The 22,962-nt window shown below is 48.5% G+C and overlaps 1 protein-coding gene across 2 annotated transcripts in view; it reads right to left on the bottom strand.

Annotated features, from left to right (window-relative positions):
• The window catches only part of PRRX1 (paired related homeobox 1), a 39,738-nt gene that overhangs the window by 15,253 nt on the left and 1,523 nt on the right, over positions 1-22,962 (bottom strand). The window contains exon 2 of one of the 2 annotated variants that reach the window (XM_039556181.1): positions 20,968-22,825. The exons of the other annotated variant lie outside the window; for it this stretch is intronic. Coding sequence (XP_039412115.1) covers positions 22,173-22,825 — 653 coding nt within the window. The 3' untranslated portion in view covers positions 20,968-22,172. Of the gene's footprint in view, positions 1-20,967; positions 22,826-22,962 lie in introns of those variants that run through there. 2 annotated transcript variants of the gene reach the window in all.

The following is a 22,962-nucleotide window of genomic DNA, read 5'->3' on the forward strand; positions in this document are numbered from 1 at the left end:
GTAACTGACAAAGAGACCAAACCACCAGACCGTGGCGGAGATCCAGGAGCATGGATTCACCAGGCTCAGGAGGGGACAGGATCCAAGGGGGCTGTGTTCCCCTGAGTCCCTCGTTAGATCAACCCAACGCTGCAGAGACATTGGACCCATGACAGAGGAGAAGGAACGCAATTGCAGAGCTGCGCCAGCCAAACCCCACCATCACACCCGGAGGTGTCACATCCCAAATGTCCCAGCACAGCACTCGGCTGCCATGGTGCCAGCGTGACCTCCAGACCTTCCTGGAGAGCTGGAGCCCCTCAGCCTCCACAGCCCCTCCCTCAGTCCTGGTTAAGACCCTCGATCAGTGTTCGGCACGGTGGAACATGTGTGAGCTCACGGCTTTGCAAGGTCAGGGGTTTGACTTCCAACACCCACGTCCTCTTCCCATCAGCTCCCCTTCTTGTGCCATGTGTCCTGAAGTTTCATCCTAGGAATGGCATTTACTCAGCACAGACCAAACTTCCCAACCTCCACCCTGCTCCATCAGTATCTTCTCACTTCCAAAGATGCCTCTCTACATTCTTGATCCCCTCCCTGCCCTGGTTCATTCCAGAAGACCAAAAAAAAAAAAAAAAAAAAAAAAAAAAAAATTTCTCCTCTCCTGTCCAGCACCCTTTTCCTTCCTTTCTCCGCAGACTTGAAAAGCCAAGCTGTGGGACACTGCCCCCTTTAATGCACACATGGTGTATTCCAAACCAGCACATCAGCTCTGAGTGTCCTTCAGAGCCACCACTGCTCTTAACTTGACTGTGCAATTAAAACTTTCCATGCAGAGCAGACTGAAGTGTCAGGACGGCCAATATCAATATCCACGTCCACCTGGATATACACCAGGCTGCCTCCAAGACAGAGGCAACAAGCACCACTGCAATTAGGACAGGACAGGTTACTAATGTATTTTCCATACTCATATCCCCCTGGAGTGAGCTCCATAGGGTTACAGGTTATGCAAAAGGCACACAGTATTATTTCTACCCGCTTCCCTGCTGGATTTTCCTAGTGTCCCCTTCTCTTTATGTACAGAGGTGACCCCCACGCCAGACCTATCACTTGCCATGAATCATGAAGAGATGGAAGCCATGAAGTGGAGACCTGGCACTGCATGCCCACCTGGACTCTGGGCAACACTGCTTTTAATACACGTCCTCTTGCATTTAGAAAAAGTGGCAAAAAATCCTCATGAACTTCAGCTAGAAAAACTTTCAAATAAGGAAAATCAGATATTTTTGCAACAAGCTGACAAGTGCAAAAATAAAAAGGGGGGTGGGAAAAGAAAAACAAAAGGGTTTTTGTCAAGACAGAAAAGAGCTGCCTTGGGGGGGATTTTTTTTCAATCCATATGTACATTGCAGACGAACCAATTGGCATTTCAACTGGCTCATTTCCAAACACTGTGGCAGCCACGAGAGTCTGCAAATGTTCCCCAGCAAGCTCCTGCCCTCACGGGGAACGACTGACTCAAGCTGACTGGCTCCATGAATGTCTCTGCTTGTCCAGGTCCGCATTGTGCTGCTGAGAAGTGCCATTATTCAGCAGCCATCCCAACTGGATCTGGAAATTCACTTGGACAGGTTTTTTTAGTACGTGGGACCTGCACAAACAGACTGACAATGACCAGTGGGATGCACACGCCAGCTGGCTCCGCTGGTAGGCAGGAACACTGCTCTCAATGAGTATTTCATCTGTGTATTCCTGGAATATCCAGCCCTGCAAACTGCATGGCATGGAACAGCCATGCCAGGACCACAGGGTGCCACGGGCCAGGAGAACGGGAGGTGCAAATGGCGACGAGAACATGGGAATGAGCTCTCCAAGGGCTGTGCTCCCTTTCATTAGTATCCAAGAACAAATGTGTTTCAAGGAAATTGGACCACCACCACCCCTTCCCAAGCAAACTGGACTGGAGCTGCCGCAAAGCTTCACTTAGAAACCCATTTTTTTTACCGCTAATGGATTTTATGGATCCCTCTTGATCACAACTGGAAAAACGATGTCATCCAAGGTCCAGAAATAACATAACTTGAGCCTGGCACTCAGCATCCAGCCCACCTGCCTTTTCCAAGGGCTGAGCATCCTGACTGGGATCACACTCCTTGGGTGGGGGATAAAGGCCCTTAACAGTTGCTACAGGAGGCAAAGGGATCAGAGCGTGTAGGGCCATTTAAAAACAACTTTCTCCTTCCCAGGTCCACAGTTAAAACATACTCTTCAAAGGAGAAAGGACAAGGAGATGGAACAAGGCTGCTGCTGGTGTCTGGGAGATTTTTGTTGGACAGAGGGACATCCAGCAAAACAGGAAGGCAGATGGGACAGATCATGGGCTCCAGGATGCTCCACACCCCAGCTCTGCAGGATGCAAAAAGAAATCGGGCTCAGACCCACCTCCATCATTTGCCTCTTCTGGACGGTGAACGCATTTCACATTAGCTAACAAATTGCTACATCTTATGTTTCTTAGTCTGCTGGAATGATGAATATTTTGGAATGTATTTTGAATGGTTCCTTGCCAGAGTTGAACAATCATCCAGAAATCTGAAATCAAAAAGCTGAAGAATGGAAACCCTGTCTTTCCAGAGTTCACCGCAGTTTGAAAAGCACAACTCCCAGCAGCAGAGGCAAAATAATGAGAGTGCCTGTGAATTGAGGCACACAAGGGTATGTTGGAAATGACAATCCTTAATATGGAATAATAAGTTTTGCCTCCAGGTGATGAATACATTATAGGATATCTGTTTATTCCTGCCCTTAATCTGTCTGAAATGTCAGATACTCTAACCTGGAGGATCAGACAATTTAAGGGACCTGTGCAGGAAGGTGGGACATCTCAGCCACAAAACACTGCTTTTGGTCTGGTGCAGGGTTAGCAGACAAATGCTGCAGTTCTAGCAAAATTTAACAGAATTTAAACCTTTTAAAGGGCTCTAGCTAATGAATCACATCTACTGCCAGACCAGCCATATCCTCACCTAGCACAGGAGTATCTCAAAACCAGCATAAGATTGGATGGCTTGCCCGAATCAGTTCACAGGGATCACCAGCCACCAGGCAGCAAGGGCTGAGCCAGCTCAGCGTAAACCCCAAGCCTGGATGGAAAGTCTCCATGGATAAAGGAGACCATAAGTGGTCTGGTCTCATTGGAACAGCTCCAGGGAATAAGCTTTTCTCTCCCCCATAGAGATGGGCTGTCTAGACACATTGGCAAGGCTGTGCTGCCGAATTTGCAGCGCTGCATCCTTCTCATATCCACCCTGTCAAATACAGCAAATTCCTGTCCCTCAGCCTGTTAGCCTGGGCATTTTTTCAAACTTCCTAGTGTCACTCATGTCCAGAAATGTCAATTATGTTTAATGAGACATTTTTAAACAGCTTTCTCCACACACGCAGGAAAACATCTTATTTTCTCTATCAACCCTCTGGCAAAATAATTTATTATTTCATTATTTCATTAAATATTTTTTTGCTAACAATTAAAGTAAAAATAAAGTAAATCGAGTACAAGGTATTTTTAAGCCAAGAAACACTGATATATGAATATGAATTGCAGTGGAAATGAAGGAAAAAATGTTCTCCAAATAATAACAATACTACTCAGCAAACCCTCTGGGAGTTAGGTGATGTTTTTCACTGGAAAAACAATGTTTGAGAATATTTAGAGCGAACACGCCTAGCCTCAGGACCACATTCAATACAGTACGGAAGTGCAGATTTAAACCCATCCACATCAAAGCTGTCCTGAAAGAAGCAAATTACCTTCCACAGATTAAAGATTGCAGGGGTGATTAGTGTGTATTACACAGATTTCTCCATCATCAGAGGTCCTCAAAGCAGGCTAGAGGAATGTGTGCCAGGGCTAGTGTAGGTCAAAGAGCACGTAAAAATTCCATCTGGCAGCTTCATCAGTTCACTGCCAGACTCACATCCCTGGAGCTCACACCACTTTTCCAGCTCTCAGTGAAGCTGTATTTGGGGAAGAGCTTTAGTAGATGGCAACAAAACCAGCAAAAATCAAAACTGGGGACACCAGACAGCAGAGCAGGGTTGGATTTGGCAGCCTGGGAAACTCCCTGCCTTGCTGAAGGACTGTGGGCAGGACAGGCTGCTCCTCTGAGCCTCTGCTTCCTTCCCTGCTTTGCCTCACCCATCTGCTCAGACATCCCTCTCTCTGAGGATGTGCTGTGCCACTCTCTTTGCTCATAATACATCCAGCAGCCCCATGCTTAGAAAGGTGCAGACAAAAAGCAAATCACTTCCAAATAAATCAGAAGTGGGATGCACTGGCACTACATTCACGCTGTTGATCTTTACAGCACAGAAAATAAAATAACAGCAAGTAACAAAAACACTTTCAGTGTGTGGTATAAAGGTACATAGCAGCTATTTCATTTCAGTTGCATACACGAATGATGGCTGGTGTATTTGTGAGTCCTGCAGTCCCATTTCCCAGCCATTGTCAGTGCTAGCAGGGCACAGAGCCCTAGATCATCCCACTGCTGCAGTGCAGACCCTCCCTCAGCCTTGCTGACCTACTGAACCACAAATCCAGACCTGGATGTCTGGGTCGATTGAGACAGAAAGATCCATGGGATGGGCTCTCTCTCTGCTTCACTCAAGAGGACTTCTGAAATCACCTTATCCCTAGGAAAGAAAGCTCAGCTGCTCCTGGCTGCTCACAGAAACCTCAAGAGCCTTCATCTTCACTTAGATCTCTGCCAACCTCTCTGGTCACGTGCGCAAGTATGCAGGTGGTTCTCTGTCAGAGGTGGCCTCCTCCCTCTCCCTCACGCAGCTCTCCACACATCTCCCAGAAAGGGGTACCAGGGATGGCCAGCACAGCTCAGGCTGAACACCCTCTCTAGCCAGCCCCAGGGCCCAGCCAGGTGCTGGACATGCTGAGCTGGAACCAGTGAGCACCTGTGAGCAACCAGACACAACCAGAGGCTCCTGGCCATGGGCCACCACCAGCCTGGATGCCTGTGGGGACGTCCTACAACTGGCCCCACATCCCAGCCCACTCACACCAACTCTCCAGGCTCCCCTGTAGTCACACAAATTGAATTCAATTCATGCATGGGAATCCAGTGTCCTGATATGCCAACAACTGTACCTGCAACCTGTACAGGGCCTGGATTTTCTGGTACAGGTCAGCTGCAATTATGCTTCCATCCCAGGCACAAGGGACACTACAGAGTGGTGCTGGGTGGACTGAAATATCCCCCATGCAGGTCCTGGAACACGCAGATGGCTACACAAAGACCACTGCCACGCAGCGAGGTGTAACAAAGAACCCCAAACCAGCTGGGAGAGAACTAAAGCACAACGTTCTGGTCCTGAAATAGGCCCTCTTTTTCTTTTAAGCACAGCTCATTATATGTTTGCTGGAAAAACAGAAAAGCATTTTCCACAGAGAGGAGGACATCCAAGAAAAGCCCTTTCGGACATAAATTGGCAAGAGACTCCCAAGCATTTATCTTCAGCATAGAATGTGCTCTGTCAGGAGGGCTGTAACTAACAATACGCTGAAAAACATGCCACAGACTTCCACTGTATTTTATTTGGCACTAAGGGGTTATTCCTCAACACAAAGTATTCGCAACTGGCATCGGTTAAATGAGAAATTACAACCTTCAAAAGACCTATTTAGCGTTAGCTGCAGAAAGTACAGAATTTGCCATGGGCTTTGATGACAACAGATTATGCCCCATAAAACGCTGCAAACATGCTCGGCTACAATGCTCGGCACGAGCTGCCAGTTCAGTGGGGGGATTGAGAATTCAGCACTTCCTGCCCCTTCTCAGGAGGCTGCTGCCTGGTTTAGGACTGGTGATATCCCTCTCCCCAGCTCTCCAGCTCACTACCACAGGGCCTGGGACTCAGCAAGCTGGCTTCTGCCAAGGGCCTTGCTAAGCCGGTGGCTGCTAAACACTAAGGCTACAAAGGTACCCCCGAGCTCATTAGCCCCACAGCTCATTAGTGCTAAGGAGAAGTATGAGGGAAGCATCCCATTCCTCCAGGCTGGATGGTCAGCTGGGATAGACTGTAGTCAACAGCATGGAAAGTGGGTTACCTGGCTCTGCTTCCAGCGTGGAGGTCTGGGAGCTCCATCGCCTCCTGACTTGGCACAACTCAGCCACAAGCCAGGACAAAAGGCAGCCTCTCTTCCCTGTCCCTGGATTATTCCCACCTCCCCGGGAGGAGGAAAGAGCTCTGCCACCAAACTCCCCAGGCCCTCAAACTTTTTTCCACTCTGGCTCTGAGTGCTCCAGAAAAGGAAAGCTCAGAACTGGGGATCCTTGCTGGTGTTTACTCGGGATGAATGCCATGTCCACACGGGAGAGCGTGCACGCTTGGAGAAGGGAAAGGCCAGCACTCAGCTGCCTGCATTGCGCCAGGGCTATCTGTAGTTAACCTGTACAAAATGACAGGAATTCTCACAGTCCAGAAATGATCTCCGCCCCGGCTCTAAAAGGGGGTTTCAGAGAAGTCAGCCTGAGCTACGTCTTCCTGCCACAAACCTGGAGCCTGCTCGATGAGCTGTAAAATGTTCCCGTCCCTCCGCTCGGCGAGAGCTTTGCTGTTTCTTTCCCCAGCACAAGTTAGGGGCACGCAGCACCAGCAGACCTACAGAGACAGGGGTTTGTTGGGCAGAAACCCTTTGTCTACCTTGTCCTGGAAGGATATTTAACCATTCACAGGACTTGTGCAGCACCAACAGAGAAGAAAGGGGAAAACGAGCCCCCTTGCGGGCAGCTGCAGCCCGTGGCATGCAGCCTGCCCGCGTGGGCATCGCTGCTCAGCACTTGTAAAACCCAGACTGCACAAGTTGACCCCTGCTCCTGCAAGCCCAGGAATTGTCACCTGGCTTGAAATTAAGTGTGTCTGTGCGTCTTTACTGGGCTGGGGAGAGGAGAGAGCTTTGCCACGGTTGCGCCACTCAGCATTGTTCATGCACAGCCGGAGCAGCCAAAGCAGGACCAACCTAAATATTCATGGGTCCTAAGCTGGATCCTCTGAGAACTGTGCTACTGCCCCCGCTGGAGATCAGCATTGACACAGCCTCCATCCAGACTGGCTGTGCCTTCTCTCGGGTGCATTCTCTGCTCTTTTTTAACCTTAAAGCTGGCTGAGTCTCATCCTTCTGCTGTACACACATTGACAGAGTTGTGCTTTTTTCATCCCAGGTTTTAACATGACTCCAGAATCTGAAGCCTAAAATAAAAATAAAATAGATAAATAAAAGCCACGGTCCTTCAAGGAGTCACAGCAACGCTGAGACTGGGCTTTGGTCTTGCTGTGCTGGCATGGCACCTTCAGGCAGTAAGTGACAGTCTTCCCATAAAGGCTCTGGGCACTCTTGGCATCCTGGTAGTAATGGCCTGTTGTTAGTCAGCTTTTCTGTTTTAAAAGCTGAAGTGGGACTGCTAAACCCACCTGCAGAGCCTGTGTTGCTCTAGCCACTTGCAGTCAGGTACCAAACTAGAGGCTGAAATGACCAACTTGAGGCAACACACAGGAAAATTTCAGTCATTTCCCAGCCCACAAGTCAGATGGCAATTTCTACAGGGCACAGCCTGGAAGGCAGACCCTGGAGTCCTCCAGGGCAAAAAAAGCCTCTTAAATTTACTCTCCTTACACAGAGACTCACAGGGAGACCAAGTCAACATCGTCAAATGAGTGTCCCGGAATCCTGTTTTATTTCCCAACATCTGACGGGAAGGAGTGCATCAAACCGCTGTCATCCACTGCCATGGGCTCATTCCTGCCCAATTCACAGCGGATGCACGGACCACTCCCAGCTTAGACACTGCTTTTACTCAGCAGAGAGTTTAAGTGCCCCCTGATGAACAGAGACACTTTCCTGAATCAAAACCAACAGGAAGAAAACCCCAGATCTCCACATAAAGTAAACCCAAGTAATATTTCAACCAAATCAGTTCCTAGTGTTAGAAGCATTACAGGAGCTGGAGATGAAAATCTCTTTTTAAGCTGGAAAACTCATCCCCGATGAAGGATGGATGAGTTACTAAAACAAATATTACATTTTGCTCTGGCCAACAGGACTCTGCTCAGGGGAGCTAAAGTACTCCCAAAGATTATTATTTATGCACAGCTGACTTCAAGTCCTCTTGCCTGCTGAGCCCAGGTTGTGATACAACATGCAGATTTTGCCCACAAACCTCTTCTGTTGGTCAGGCATTTGTTTCACAGTTGCTCTGGCAGTTTTATGGAATCTATTACATGGGCACAGAGGTGATAAAACACTACACCTCTCAGTCCTGGGCATGGATTATACCCCTTCCTGCTTACCTGCCAGCCTATGGCCAAAATCAGGAGTCCCATCCCATGCCAGCCTTGGGAGACCTGCTGCTGCACTCATCCAGAGCCATGCCCAGAGAGAAGGGTGCCCATGTCCACCCTAATCACACATCTGCCCCATAGCTCCACCAGCAGCTCCCACCAGCACTGGCTGAAACAGGCCAGGCTGACCCAAAACAACACCAAAACCCTGCAACTGCCCAGATGGCTTTGGGGTATCCTCTCCCACCTGGCAGCCCTCCATTACTGAGGACCAGCCTTTCTCACTTTCACCTACTCCCCATGCTTCCAGTTTTCACACAGAAAGGGCTTTAACTTCTCTCAAATCATTTGAGGAAATAAGCCTGGGAAATGTCAAAGGCTTGAAACCCAAACACTTCAAAAGTTACTATGGATAGTAACCAAAGGGGTTACAGGAGGGGAAATACCTCCTGTTCGCTAGAGCAGAGATGCTGCTCCTGAGCCATTAGGTCTCCCACTGTGGGTCTTGCCTTTAAACTGCAAAATAAAAAAAGAGGGAAAAGCTGTTGGAAAACCCCATCAAAGATCTCTTCCTCTCTCCCGGCTTCCCATCCTCCTCGCTCCCCGTGCTGGCTGAGCTCAAGGCTGGCTGTGCCTTGCTCAAAGCCTGGCTTGCCACGTTAGAGCAAAGCGAGTTGAGGATGGGCCTCGGCCCTTTGAAGCAGCCACAACAGAGAGGACATCCTCTCCTCAGGGACATGCCACACGGGCCTGGCCCAGCCACCAGGAGAGCAAAGCCAGCATGGAATGTGTGGCAGGCAGGAGAGAGGCAGTGATGGAGAAGAAGCCATGGGACAGAGCTCACAGCAGCCTCCCACAGGAGCTGGGCATTCAGAGAGGAGACTGTGTCCTCAAACGGGTTGCTCTGGGCACCAAATCCCTCCAGGCGCCTTCCAGAAGGGCAGCCCAGCTTTCCCAGCTGGCTTCAAGTGGCTTACCAGAGGAAATGCTTACAATGCAACATGCTCTTTGCCTCTGATCTCCTGGCAGTTTTTGAGGAATTGGCCAATTTCAGCCACATTTTGACCACTTGAACAGAAATTGTGAAGGTAATTCAGCTCCTATTAATTTTTTGAAAACCTGGTGGCTTGGTAAAAGGAAAGAGGATTATTAACGCCAGCAGCAAAGACCAAGCAGCTGGGTGAGCCCAAGCTTATACAAGACACAAGAACCCAGAGTATCACACTGCTGCTCTAACAAAACAGAGGAAAATCCCAGCAGAGCTCAGCCCAGACTGCCCCACAAACATCCCTGCAGGTGCACAGTGGCAGGAGCAGTACTGCCATCTGCTGCCACCTTCACATAACCCCACCTCACCTTCACGGTAAGACCAGAGCTGGAGGAGCCCAGGGCTCTGACAGAGCAGACCAAGCTCCACATTTTGGTCTTTTTAACTATTAATCGTGGAGAAAGCAGAGATGAAGACGATGGGGAGTGCAGCACCAACTGCATCTGTGTGCCCTGCAGGTAGGGAGCACAGGCCCCGCTCCTTCGGGGACACTGGCCACCCCACACCAGCCATCAATGTTCCACTCCCATTCCCCGCTGCCACAGAACTTCCTGTGGGCTCGGACCAGCAGATGGCAGCAGAATAACAGAAAAGCCCCTTTGCATCTCCCCAAATCGTCCCGCAGCACTATCCCCCTCCTCCCCCCCAAACAGACAGGGCACAGGGCACTGGCACAAACCGATGGCTTTTAGCTCGATTTTAAAAGCCTGAGCTGACCTCTTCGGGGCTTCTACCACACAAACTCGGGGAGAAAAAAAGACATGTCAAACTAAGAGATACCCTTCTTTTTTGAGGCTTATGTCTTTTTTTTTTCTCCTGCAACATAGATGCTGCTTTTAAATGAAAAACAGAAGCAAAGTATTTACCCAAAGCATCTGCCTTCTCCATAATTGCTTTAACTTGGTCAGAACTGACAGAAGTTCTCTGCCTGCTGAATTTGAACAGGATCTGCATTTCTTGATGTAGAAGCAATTCACTTGAGAAGTGCCAGGCTACATTTCTAGGCAGGAAGGTGCCCTTCTCTTTGGCTGTTGTGACTTTCAACACTGTTAGAGGAAAGACCAGTGCTGCTTCCCCAGCAGCTTCTGCTGTTAGCTAATGACAACATCCCTGACTCCAGCAGGTTGAGCATTTGTCTCAACTCTCTCAAGCAACAGACTGGCTCAGCTCAAGGTGGGCATTTTCCCCAGGGGGTACCCACCTCTCTCTTGCACACCAGATGTGCAAGAATTTTTCTCCTTACAAAGAAGCTGCCCTAAAACAGAATTAACATCCAGTGCATGTCCTGCAGCAAAATCCATCCACATCAGAGAGTTAAGGATGATCCTATTCCCACTCCTGCCTTGTGGTAGGATTCCCATTCCTGATCATCAAGGTGAATAACCATGTTTTCAGAAGGACCTGGGTAGAGGTGATGGTGATCTCCAGGGATGGTGTCTGCAGCACAGACAAGATTCTCCTAGTCCCTGTCTCAGCTGTGACACATAATAAGATGGACGTGAGCACAACGCAGTGACACCAAACGCCCCGGAGACACGGCCATGGCTCTGCCTGGGGCAGGTTTAATGTGCTCGGGGAGGCACCAGGATTGACTCAGAAGCTTGAATCCTGCCTGGAGTCAATCTGGGACAAATTCAGAGACCTTCTGACTTTCACACCCAGACTGAGTTTTGAACATGGCTCAGCCCAGCAAAGTTTTAAAAGCAGTTTGATTATTTTGATCTTTTCCCCACATCCCCATTATTAATCATACTGAAGGAAAGCATAATTCCTCCAAACCAAACCGCTTACCAAACCATTTCTCGGCAAATTTTTTATTCAATGTCCCTTCTAGGGACAGAGCACATTTGGAAACCTCCAGGACTCCATACACCTTGGCCAGCAGCACATCCATGACCACATGTCTGCCAACACCGAGCATCGGTGCTGGAAAATGACCACGCCAGTGAGGTGGAGAAAGGCTCCCATTGCCACTGGCTCAGTGGTGGAGCAGAGAACCAGCCATAAGGGCTTTGTTTTATGAACCTTCCTGGAAGAGCTGCCCTTCTCCAGCTCTTTGGGCATTCCTGGTTTAGCAGCTCTTTCCTTGCTGGCAACAACTGAATGCACAGCAGAGTGCGCACACAGGGGATGGATGGTGGCTCTGATCATCCCAACCCTGCAAACCCTTCTGCTCCCTTCCCTTGGTACCAGCCCTGCACAGCCACCTCTGACCTCCCTGGGGAGCTCACCCTACCAGTTCAGAGATGCTCTGTCCCACAAGGATGCTGAGCACATTTATCCCTCTTCCCACCACTGATTAGATTTGCAGCTCTCCCTGTTTTCCTCATTTTACCCGAAGCTGGCAGGGTTGCAGTTACAGGAGACACTGCTCACACAGAGCCTCAACCTGGCCAGAAATACCAGAAATCACATGCAACAGGCTGTTGTCTTCAGAGCTGCAGTAAACTCCGAAGAGGTCCTGAAATACAAGAGAAGGTTGGGCTATTCCCATGGCTGATGTTTGCCCCTCACAGCTCTGCAGAGGCTTTCCTATCTCTGTTATTCCTAACAGTGGGATTTTGAAGAGGGGATTGTCATATAAATGTGTGGCAGATGGTTCACATAAGGGCCTGAGTTATGATCAGATATGAGGGCATTGCTTTCCTTTTGTGTTTCTTGCTATGTTTTGGTTCAAACCTGTAAACAGACTTATACCAAGTGGATCTGTGTTCTCCATCTGGTCCTGTGTTCTGATTTCCTGGCAGGAATATCCCTGACATCGGATTGCGCAGGAATGCTGCAGCACATCCTCCGTCCCACGGCCAGAGCCGAGCTCTTCAGTTTCTGTGTGAGACCCAGCCATAGCATTTCACCCAGCTACCCCACTAGTGAGACCAATAATTCACAGCTGACAAAAGCTACTCTTCCAAGAGGGCTTCCAGACATTAATGGATGGAGCAGCCAGAACTCTCCTTTGGAGTTATTTCTAGTGATTACACAGCATCTCACAGTTAAAAAATGCATTTCCTACCTCCTTTGAATGCATGTCTGGCTTTTGCTCCCACTGGCTCTCATTCCACCTTTCTCTGATGGATTAAAGGCATGGGGGAGAAAGACTTCTCCCTAGAAAGTCACAGAAATGTGGATTCAAATCCATCACCACAAGTGTCTGGAAGAACTCTTGCCACTGCGTGGCCCAAAAGGGACAGCAATACATCACAGAATCTAAAGTGCTCCCACTCAGCGTGGAGATCAGGGAAGCAGAGTGGAGAGCAAAGTCCTTCTGAGGATTCCTGGAGAGAAGCACCATGGGTGTAGCAAGACAGGCAGGGAGAATGGGGAGCCTGGCATCAAAAAGCAAGAAAACCAGGACTCAGCACCCAGCTCCACGCAGAGTGCTTCAACCCTCCCAGAACAAGGCATCCCCTTCACTTGCTGGCTGTAACCTCCTCCAGACGCTGACTCTCTCTGGTCAAGGGAACACACAAAATACATAAAGGCAAACATGAACCTGCCCAGAATGATGAAAGGCAGCTTTCTGGGGTGACTTTCCTGCTAATCGCATCCTAGTTTTTCTTTTCCGTCATTCTGTCCAGTGACTATGACCCTTCCCCATCCACACACTTGCCGTCAGCTAGATGGGTGCCTCTTGCCCCACAGGCATCCCAGCCAAAGACACAGAGCAACTTGCCTGGAATGTGGGGGAAAATTGGAGACAGCACCATTGTGCTGGCCAGAACAGATGAAACTCAGGATTAAACAAGCTCCCACTAAAGTCACGCAGCCACTGAAACTTGGGAGAAGGATTCCCTTCCCAAGGTAGGACGAGCTCTACACTGTTTATTCCTTCACACGTTTGTCTCCATCAGATCTGTGAAGTCTCCACAAATTTTAGCACCACCTCTTCCAAGGTTTCCTTATCCTCTCTAGACCTGGGAACATTTCCCTACTGCCTCACATCTGCAATGGCAGTAGGTGGGCTTGGAAATCAATTTATACTTGAGCCTGAGCACCTCTTCTTTCCTTCTAAACTGGAGCTGGAGCTCTCTTTTCATCTTCTCTGGACTCTTTTTGCCTTAGTTTGCACCTTCCTTGACACACAGGTTGCCCAAACAGAGCCCAGCTGGAGCCCTCCCCACGGCTGAGCAGCACAGGGAGAGGATGCCCCACAAACAAGGCAAAACTGTAGGACACGCTGGGGGTGAAAAACATCTGCCTCTCATAAAGATGTGGTGTTTTCCACTGAGCAGGAGAGTTGGTCCACGGCCAGGCAAGCAGATTTGCAAAAGGCATGGAGCCACAGTGCTCCAACAGAGGCTCTTTGCTCCCAGTTCATCCCCCCCAGCACTTGACACCAGCAGATCCCGTGCTGCCCTCCTTTACAGGGCACCACACAGAAACACTGCACTGTGATGTGGGGAAATTTCTGTCATCTCACCAGAGGAGCAAGGGCAGCCTCTTCCCTCAGCAAGCCAAATTTCTCTACTGGGAATCACTGGTGGAGACGAGACAGATCCATCCCGCCAGGCCCCTGTGATCAGGGCTCCCATGGGGGAGCAGCTCTCCTGCAGCTGGAGGGCTTGGCTGGTGGCAGGGCATTGAGCAGGAGGGTTAGCACCAAAATAGGTCATTAGTGAGCGACGTGGGGTTCTGCATTCTTCTCCGGGCCCCGCATTTTCCTAACGGGAATGCCTCAGAAAACCCAGTGGGGGGAAAAGAGGAATTTACAGTTCCCTTCCAAAAACCAGTCTTTGTTTGTTTGATCATTTTTTTAAATGATCGAGTAACTTGTGAATACATTTTCTGATGATTCCCACATCCTCCCAGCTGGAGAACGGTTCATGAACAGACTCCAAGCTCTGTAAATGAGCTTGTTAGTCATAAGTCTTCAAACAGGCTTGATAAACAACTTTCAGCCTGCAGGATATTCATCAACCATTCTGTCTGCCTGGTCTCCTGACACTAATTTATTATTTACAATGAGAGATCCCTCTCCTAAATCACAGGTGATTGTTTCTTTTTACTGATTAGTTGATTCTTTAAAAATATTTTAAGGAGAAACAATGAAAAACAAATCACAAACAAGCATAGTGCTGCAAGCATTTATTCCTGAGCAATCCTCCTAGTTTCCATGACACGTATCAGAAGTTTTCCAAATGAAACAAACTGTAAGTAACAATCTTTTTTGGCCAAACATTTAAGACCAGGCTATAGCCAAGAAAAAGAGTGTGACCATCCCAACCAGCCTCTGGGAATTTCACTGCCTGCCGCCAAACGCTCCACGGACCTTCCAGCTGATCAGCACATGCTGCTCCTTGCATCCTTTGGGCTTGTGGAGAGCCCAGCATCTCAAGATGTTCAGGAGACTCACATCCACATGCAAAAATATGTCCCTGAAAACTGTTTCAGCTCACAGATGGGTTCACACAGCAAACAACTCTTGACCCAAGGACATGGGGTGCACTCAGGAGCACCCGAGCATTAGGTGGGTTCCCTGCAGGAACAAACCTTGCTGAAGTTGCTCCAGATCATGGAAGGGGATATTCTCAATGCTAACTCCACAGACAGCAGATGGAGTAGCAGTTTGCTAGGGATGGTGCACAAGGAGGACAATCTTCCTAAACTGCTCTTTAAGCCAAGCTTTTACATAACACATACACCCAGAAAATTCCAAAGCCCCTAATTAGGGCCCAGGGTTGTACCCAGTTATATTGGTAGGAAAACTGAGGCATGGCAAGGTGATCCTGGTCAAGTCATAGCAGTGAAGATACAGAAAAACAGACCTCAAGATTCTTATTGAGCAACAAAAGAGGCAGTGTCATCTGGTCTGATGTTTGGAGGAAGAAAAGCCCTACTGTTCCAACTGAGATTTTGGGTGCAAGCCTTTTCTGGGTAGGCTGCTCCCAGCACCAGCACACACCTTACCCTAAAACCCTGCCCTGCAGTTCTCCCAGGTGGAGTGACCCTCATTGCTGAGGAACACACAGAGCAAATGCCCTCCTCAACGGGCTGCCTTGTGCGTGTGCATAAAACCCACACTGTCCTTCCACCACCACCTCAGCTCCCCATCCCTGACCCGTGGAGAGACACAGACAGAGTCCCATCAGCATTTGCAGTAAAGGCAGCAGGATGCAGAGCTTGGCTCTGGGCTGGTCTTGAGAGCTTTCTACCTCTCATTCAGTGTGAGATCACCAATGCATTTGCTCTGAGAAACTCAGGTACTCATGACTGGACAGGAAGCGCTACCAGCTTGTGCCTACAGCCAGCCTTCCCAGTGCCTAACGGGAGCAAACATGCTCAGGGAGGGGACACAGCCCCATCTCCAGCTCTCTCAAGCACTGTCAGCACAGGAACCATCTACCCCAAGCAGGAACTCTGTGCTGGGTTCACAAACCTCTGCTCTGTGCCTTCCATCCAGGGGTAAATGCAAGGCTGCGGCAGGATAATCAGCATGAAGTGCTACCGGCATTTCAGGCCACAAGGTAGGGAGAGTGCTGTAAAGCTTTATGGGAAACCAGCCCAGACTTGGTGGGGACAGGAGCTGCCTGCAGGACCACCGACAAGGGCGGCCCTTTGCAGCACCAGGCCCAGAGCATTAACACTTTGTTTTCACTGTTACGGCTCAGGCACTTTTCCCTTTTAAGTCAAATCCATCCCCACAGAGCCCTGACGTGGCTAAGCTGACACAGGGAGAAGTGACAGCTCTTTGAAAGCGGCAAGCATTTTTTTTTTTTTTTTTAAACAAATGTGGATTGTATTAGTGACACTTCCAAAAAAGAATAGGATTTCCAGAGGCACTGAGCAGGTCTCGAGGGCCTCACTGGCACACTGGCTGCAGCTCAGCCCAGCTCTCCCACCAGTCATTCAGCCAAGCCACCACAAACAACAAACCCCAGAGCAAACAGCAGACTACTCAAGGTCCCCATGGGTTCAAAACCTACTCCATCTTCACTGGTCCAGCACCTACACTGAAAGGGCTGGAAACTACTTAGATGCTGCCTTCTGCAGCCACCCACCCTGCTCCATCACCGCCAGGCACCCTGCTTTGATCCCAGTGCTCTGAGACTGCTCGTCCCTTCGGAGCCGGATGCCATCTGCCTTTTCCAAGCCTGCCCACTCAGCAGCTGCTGTTGGCAATTCTGTCTTGCCCCAGACAGGCAGGACCATGGGTAACTTTGATTCTACTTTGGTCAAGGAGGCCACAGGAGAAGCTCATCCGCTGGTGGGCTCGGAGCAGGAAGCAGTGTCCCCAAGCTCTTGATGAGTTCCAGCTCTCGGTGCAAAAGCAGTTTTGCTGCCTGAGCAGCTCATCAAGACATGGAGAGGGTCCCAGCCAGATCCTGAGTGTCTTCTTTGGACGTTTGCCCTGCCCAGCGGTCTTGCTGACTGGCTGGAGTTTCTCCTGTAGGAAAATTTCTCAAGCCAGAATGGGGGAAAATTTGGGTGGAATACGAACTGGATGCTGCAATAGGATGTAGTGACTTGCTAAGAGCACAGCTGGCTCCCTTTGCCTCTCATCTAACCTTCCCTTCCAGGAACACCAAGGCACCAGGATGTCCTGGGCTGCCACCCCAAGGCAAATGTTCACTTCATATGGGCATGTATGAAATCCAGACTGTCTGGGACAGTGCTTTAAACAGTGGTGTAACCTTTTCTCGGCCTCTGGAGGTGAGAGAGGAGCCCAGAATGCTCTGTAAGCTGAAATAGATGCTCCCTGGCTTGCTCATCAGGGCTCTCTTCTCTCTTGGCCTTCAGGGACTCATTCCAGGCTTTCCACTGCAGGAGGTGGCCCTCAGCTTTGGCACCACTGCTCCCTTCCCTTCCCAACCAGAATCCTCCAGACATTCTCACTTGAAAGAAACTTCTCTTTAAATGATGCCCCCACAGTCCCAGTAGATAGGCAGTGCAGCTCTGCTGAGCTCCCATCCCCACCTCACAGCATCTTCCAGGGCAGAGACCCTGACAGAGTCACACAGAGACCATCTGGGTCCAGCAGGAAGAGCGCAGGAAGGGAAACACAGGTTAGGAACATTTACAGTGCAAACGTACATTTACAATGCAAAGGTGAACAGGGCCGAAAAATGAACTGCTGGACTACCCTGAGGGACCCTTGGACCCCTGGCTCTAAGGGTGCTGCCATCACAATACAGGGTGACAAAGGACAAATCCTTACATGCCTGCATTGTAGGGCTGGTGGCACCTACATCTACATGTGTGAGTTTCTCTGTAATACAGAGCCTCTGTAGAAATTTCCAGCTGGTAGTGAGAGGTTGGATTTGTGCTGCATCTCCCCCTCAGGAGGTGGCACTGCTACCATCCTTCTCCATACCCCGCCAGACTGCCATAAAACCTACTGGGATTTCACCCCTCCTTTGAGCTGTCCGCTCTCCCACCAGAGCAGCCAGTGGGTTCTGAAGATATTTCCCACATGTGGCAACCAAACAACAGGTTTTTCTTGGGGGAACCAGACTAAAAACCTGCTCCACCACCCAAGCACAAGCTGAAACCTTTCTGTACCCTGCATGTAAAGCCATGAGGACAGTTCAAGCATCAGAGCCCTGGACAACGGCTCCTCCAGCCAGACTGTGATGATTCTCACTTCAAATCTCCATAATCCACCCCAAAATCCAAGCCTCCTTTAAAAAAGGCGAGCAGGGTGGGGAACCAGCAGTGCAGTGATTCATCCTCCCCAGAAACAGTCTGGAATACTGTGACACTTGGTAAATATTCGTGATGTACTTCATTATGCAAGAGAGGCCCAGCAGGAACACAGCTCCCTCAGGGCTACTTAATATGGGTTTCAAAAACGATTAAATATATCATAAACAACTTGCAACCAAGAATAAACACCTATAATCCCATCAAGTCATTCTCGTGATGTCAAAAACCATGGGAGTCAACTCAGTTACCAGGGGGTAAAATAGAATATATCCGTGAAGGAATTACAGTCCTGTAATTCTGTATCTGCCTTGTCAAATACACAACCCTCCCAGCCCCTCCTGCTTATGCTCTGTCCGTGCTCTTGCTCTTTTCCTTTCACATCACAGATTTTGATGCATTCTGCACTTCTGCCGAGATGCAAAAGGATTGTGCTCCTGACTGCAGACAGCAAAACCATTCCATGCCCGCACAAAAATACTCCACTGGCCGAAAAAAAGATGTTTTTTGCATGACTCAAGGCTGCTGGTCAAGTCTCCAAACACTAATACTCATCAACTGGCACACACATAAGTGGCCCATTGAATTGCATGCAATGACTCGTGTGAGTAAGGCCTGCACAAATTAACCCTGAGATAATATTTTCCCATGCAATCACTGCTTTATACATCATCAAAAAGATGGAAAATAGACCGGCTAGCAGTGGAAACTCAGTGCAGATGACAGAAAGCTGATGTTCATTAAAAGCGTTCGAGCAGTTTAGACCAAACCTTTAAGTTTTATGAGAGATTTCAAAATCTAATTTTCATGGAAATGTTTTCATTACGTTAAGGGGGGAAGGAGGGAAAGTAAAAACCTTCAGCAAAATCTTTTTCAAATTAAAAAGTTGGAAGCTCTGTGTGGATGGATTGAAAACACAAATACCACCAGCAAATTATGAGACCATGAGAACCAGGAAGCAAAACTGATTATGATAAAAAAAAAAAAAGTGAAATTCACAAACAAATAGAAGTTTCTTTTCACCCATCAAAAGGAAAAGCACTCAGAAACAGCTCCCTCCTCCAAATTCACATGGCTCTTTTTAGTTTGTTAATAACAGTACCTTGACCACTTTTGTTTATTTCTTTGTGCCTTTATTTTTTTTTTTCTAAGACTCCAGGTATGTGGCAGAGCCACATTTCCATCTTCTTTGTCCAGGAGCTGTAGAAATTTACATAAAAAACACAAAACATTTTTCCACTTCAAACCGTAGGATTCAGGAACATAAGAAAAATATCTGACACTGCGATACTTGCCGCGATAACCACACACCAGCCACCCTGAGACCAAAATTAAATAGATATGCCCAAGGAACATAAACGGAAAGAAGGTAATCCAACTTCCAACAATGGCTTGGTGTTAGGTATCTGTTACTCAACCTTTGCTCAAGTGAACACTTCTCAAAGCCTCGAGGACACACGCAGTACAACTGGCACACGAAAAGATTATTCCAACAAAGAGCTGCGTTTTACATGCAGATAATATACGAGCACCTTAAAAATAATAATGATCTGATCCTCGCTTTTCCTATCACAGTCTGGAAGAGGAGAATTCTGGAGAGTCTATCTTGGCTGCATCCTGTGAGAAGGATTTGCCGCTGTCCATGGGGATCGAGGCACTGGCCGGTTTCCCTGGCTCACCCGGGTGTGACCTGTGGCCACCAGAACCAGTTGCGGCCTGCAGACTCTTTGCCAATCAGCAGGACAAGACAGGAAGAAAACTCCTAGGTTTAACCAATTTATCCTACACTTTTCCCTCCTCTATCTGTTGGTTGTACATCCCCTGCCTACAGACTCAGCATCTTCTGGGAATAAGGGCTGTGATTTACTAACAAAACAGACACTTAATACTCCAAGATAAAGCAGAAGTTTGCAAAGATAACCCGGCAGTTGTCCCAGGCACTTCTTCTCACGTTCATCCTCAGCAACTCAGCAGCCCAAGGAATTGCTTTTCACATTTCCAAGCAGTGGCAGAGCTTTTTCACCTCTTTTTACAAAGGCACATTTTTTTGTGAAGGATGGGGAGGCACAGGAGCACAGACAATTCAGTACTTACACACATTCTTTTACTCCTGCAGCAACTTCACTTGTTCTGATTAAAAAGAGGCAATTAAGGCAAAATGAACAGCCATGTGGGAGCAGACCCAAAGTCCTCCAGCTCAGGATCCTGTTTCAGACCACCAGTAACAGCAGTCAGAGGGTTTAAGCCCAGGCAGCAAGGGAGACATCTCTGCCCCAGATCATCCATCCAGTCTGTGACTCGCGGCTCCTTGAGCCGGACACTGCCTCCAAACCCTGCTGCAGTGAGCAGCCATCCTCAGCCCTCCCTGAATTTGTCAGACCTTTCCAGGAATAACGCCTATTTCTGATCTGTGCAAAATCCTGGGCTGACAAGCCCCATCACCAAACAATGTGCAGGCTGAAAAAGCCCTTCCTTGTGCTCTTAACCCGCTGCCAGAGAAGAGGGGCTGAAGCCACACAGATGCTCTGCTTGACCTGCCTGAGCAGAGGAACTCACCTCGTCCCGGCTGTCCCAGTAGAGTTTCTGGGATTTCCTTGGGAAGAAGCAGCAGTGTTGAGGGGTCACAATGCTCGCTGAGACAGAAAAAAAACTCATGGGGGGACGCAGGCAGCCTGTGCCCAGCTTTAATTGTGAACCAGCTCGATATAATCTGTCGGCCCCCTGAGCGCCATCACTTTTATACTGAAGAGAGATAAAGGACAGCAATAACCCCAAAACACAGAACTTGAGCATGTAATGGACTGAAGCATGGTTTACTCACTCTTTACAAAAGAAATCCCAGCATAACAATTTTTCTTTTGCTGTTCATGCTTTCTCCACACCATTTTATGAGCCATCAACAGTGAGACTCAAACAAACCAATCAAAAAAAAAAAAAAAAAAAAAAAAAAGCAGTAGAAGTCAAAAATGCCATCTGAAAAAAAAAACAAACAACAATTGGAGAATTACCCCTGCCCAGAGGCACAAGCTCTGGGAACCCACAGGCAACTGACAGGTTTTTGTCACCCTCAAAGGGCACAAAAGCAATAGGAGCTCATTGCCTTTTCTAGGAAGCTTGGGGGATCCCCTTAGCTGAGCTGGGACCTGTGTTTTCATCCCAGTTTTAGCCGGCACTAGTGAAAGCTCTGCTACCAGAGCAACAGTTGGTTGTACCTTAACAGGTTATTTTGTGACAAAGTGGAACTCGGATTGCAAAACCTTCCCAGCTAAGCAGCAGAGGCAGGGAGGTTTGCCCTGATGTGTATCAGCTTTTAGGGTAAGGTGTTCTGAGCTACAAGCTGGACTGAAGCTGGTAAGAGTGACAGCTCCACAGCACGGCTGAAAACTCAGCTCCTTAATACACTGACAGCTCTCCCTGTAAATATTACAATCACAGCTACTCCCAGGAATGTTTATTTCTTTTTAATAAGAGAAACATTTTATCCTGAACCTCTTTCAAATAAAATAGTGGCAAAATATTACCTTCAATCTCATATGTCCAAATAAAACCTTCTGTCATTTCTGTATCAGACTTCTCTTAATTTTTGTTCACAAAAACAGCAGCAAAGATTTGGTTTTTCACTTCCGTTTGGGACAGAAATCAGTAGCAGACCAGCTCATTTTCCTTCAGGTTCGAAGACCATTTTTAGTAGTCTTGAGAAATCCACAGTTTCTCCAAACGGCTTTTACGTTTTCTCACTTAGAAACATGGAGAATAACTGAGCCCTGTGTTTGCTTTTCCACTGAACCAGTTCTCATTTTTCACCGAGAAAAGCTCATACCTCTGTTGCACTTCCTAGCTCCAGCACAGTTCTTTTCCTGCACGGATTGCATAACACTTCACAGAACACATGCAATAGGTAGGGAAACTGAGGCACAGAGACTCACAGGATGTGCTAAATGCATCCATGAGAGAGCCAGAAAGCCCAGATGACAGCTCTGCCCAATAAACCTGGGAGAATTTATTCCTCCCCTCCGTTTTTTGTTGCTTACTTTAGAATACTTCTAAAACTTTCTAATTCACCGCAACAGCATTAAAGCTTTTACAGCATTCAGAGAATTTATAAATTATTTGAAGCTGTAGTTTGGTCCCTGCTCAGCAATGCTGGCTAAAAACCAAGCCCTTGGACTGCTTTTTTTTGGGTTCTTTTCATGTTCTGAGAGCAAGGTGAGTATTGGTGAAACACAGTCCCCCTTTTCCACACTGACTGAGCTCGCTCCAGAGAGCGCAGCAGTTGGCAAGGGGCAACATCAGGAATAAACTGGAGTAAATCAGGAGTAAATCCAAATAAAATATGATAAACTAAATTGGGTACAAAGTAGAAGTAAAAAAAACGTTGCCTACATAACTTGTTGGTTGGTATCTCGGGGATTCTCCAGCGGCACAAGGAGCTGAATTGGGGGCAGCCGCAATCACTGTTTTCCCCACTAAAATACACACCTTTAGAGCCAGAAATTGCAGATTTTCGGGTCCTGGGAAATGAAATATTTTTGAGGCATCTCCCAGCGGCGGTCGGTCCGGTTCTCGGGGGGAGAGGAGCCGCTCCGGCCGCCGCGTAGCACTCGCTCCGTTCCCGACCGCGCTCCCGGGAGGATGCTCCCCGCCGGGAACGCGTCCGGCCGGGACGAGCTCGGGGATGCCACGAGCGCTGCTGCAAGGAGCGGCTGCTTTTGGGAAGGCTTTCCGCTCGCCCGGCTCGGTTTTCTTCGGAATACCGAGAAAACCACGTCGGATCCACGGGGAAAAGAGGGTCGGAGGCGGCTCCCGAGGAAAAAAGAAAACAAAAACAAACTAAAAAATCGAAAAGCGAACAAAAATTGCAATTGATATTTTCGTTCACTTTTCGTTTCGTTTTGTTGGTTTTTTCCCCCAGTTTTTCGCCGGGAAGCTCCCTCGGA

Source organism: Corvus cornix, chromosome 8, assembly GCF_000738735.6.
Source record: "Corvus cornix cornix isolate S_Up_H32 chromosome 8, ASM73873v5, whole genome shotgun sequence".
In the NCBI taxonomy this organism is placed as follows: domain Eukaryota; kingdom Metazoa; phylum Chordata; class Aves; order Passeriformes; family Corvidae; genus Corvus; species Corvus cornix.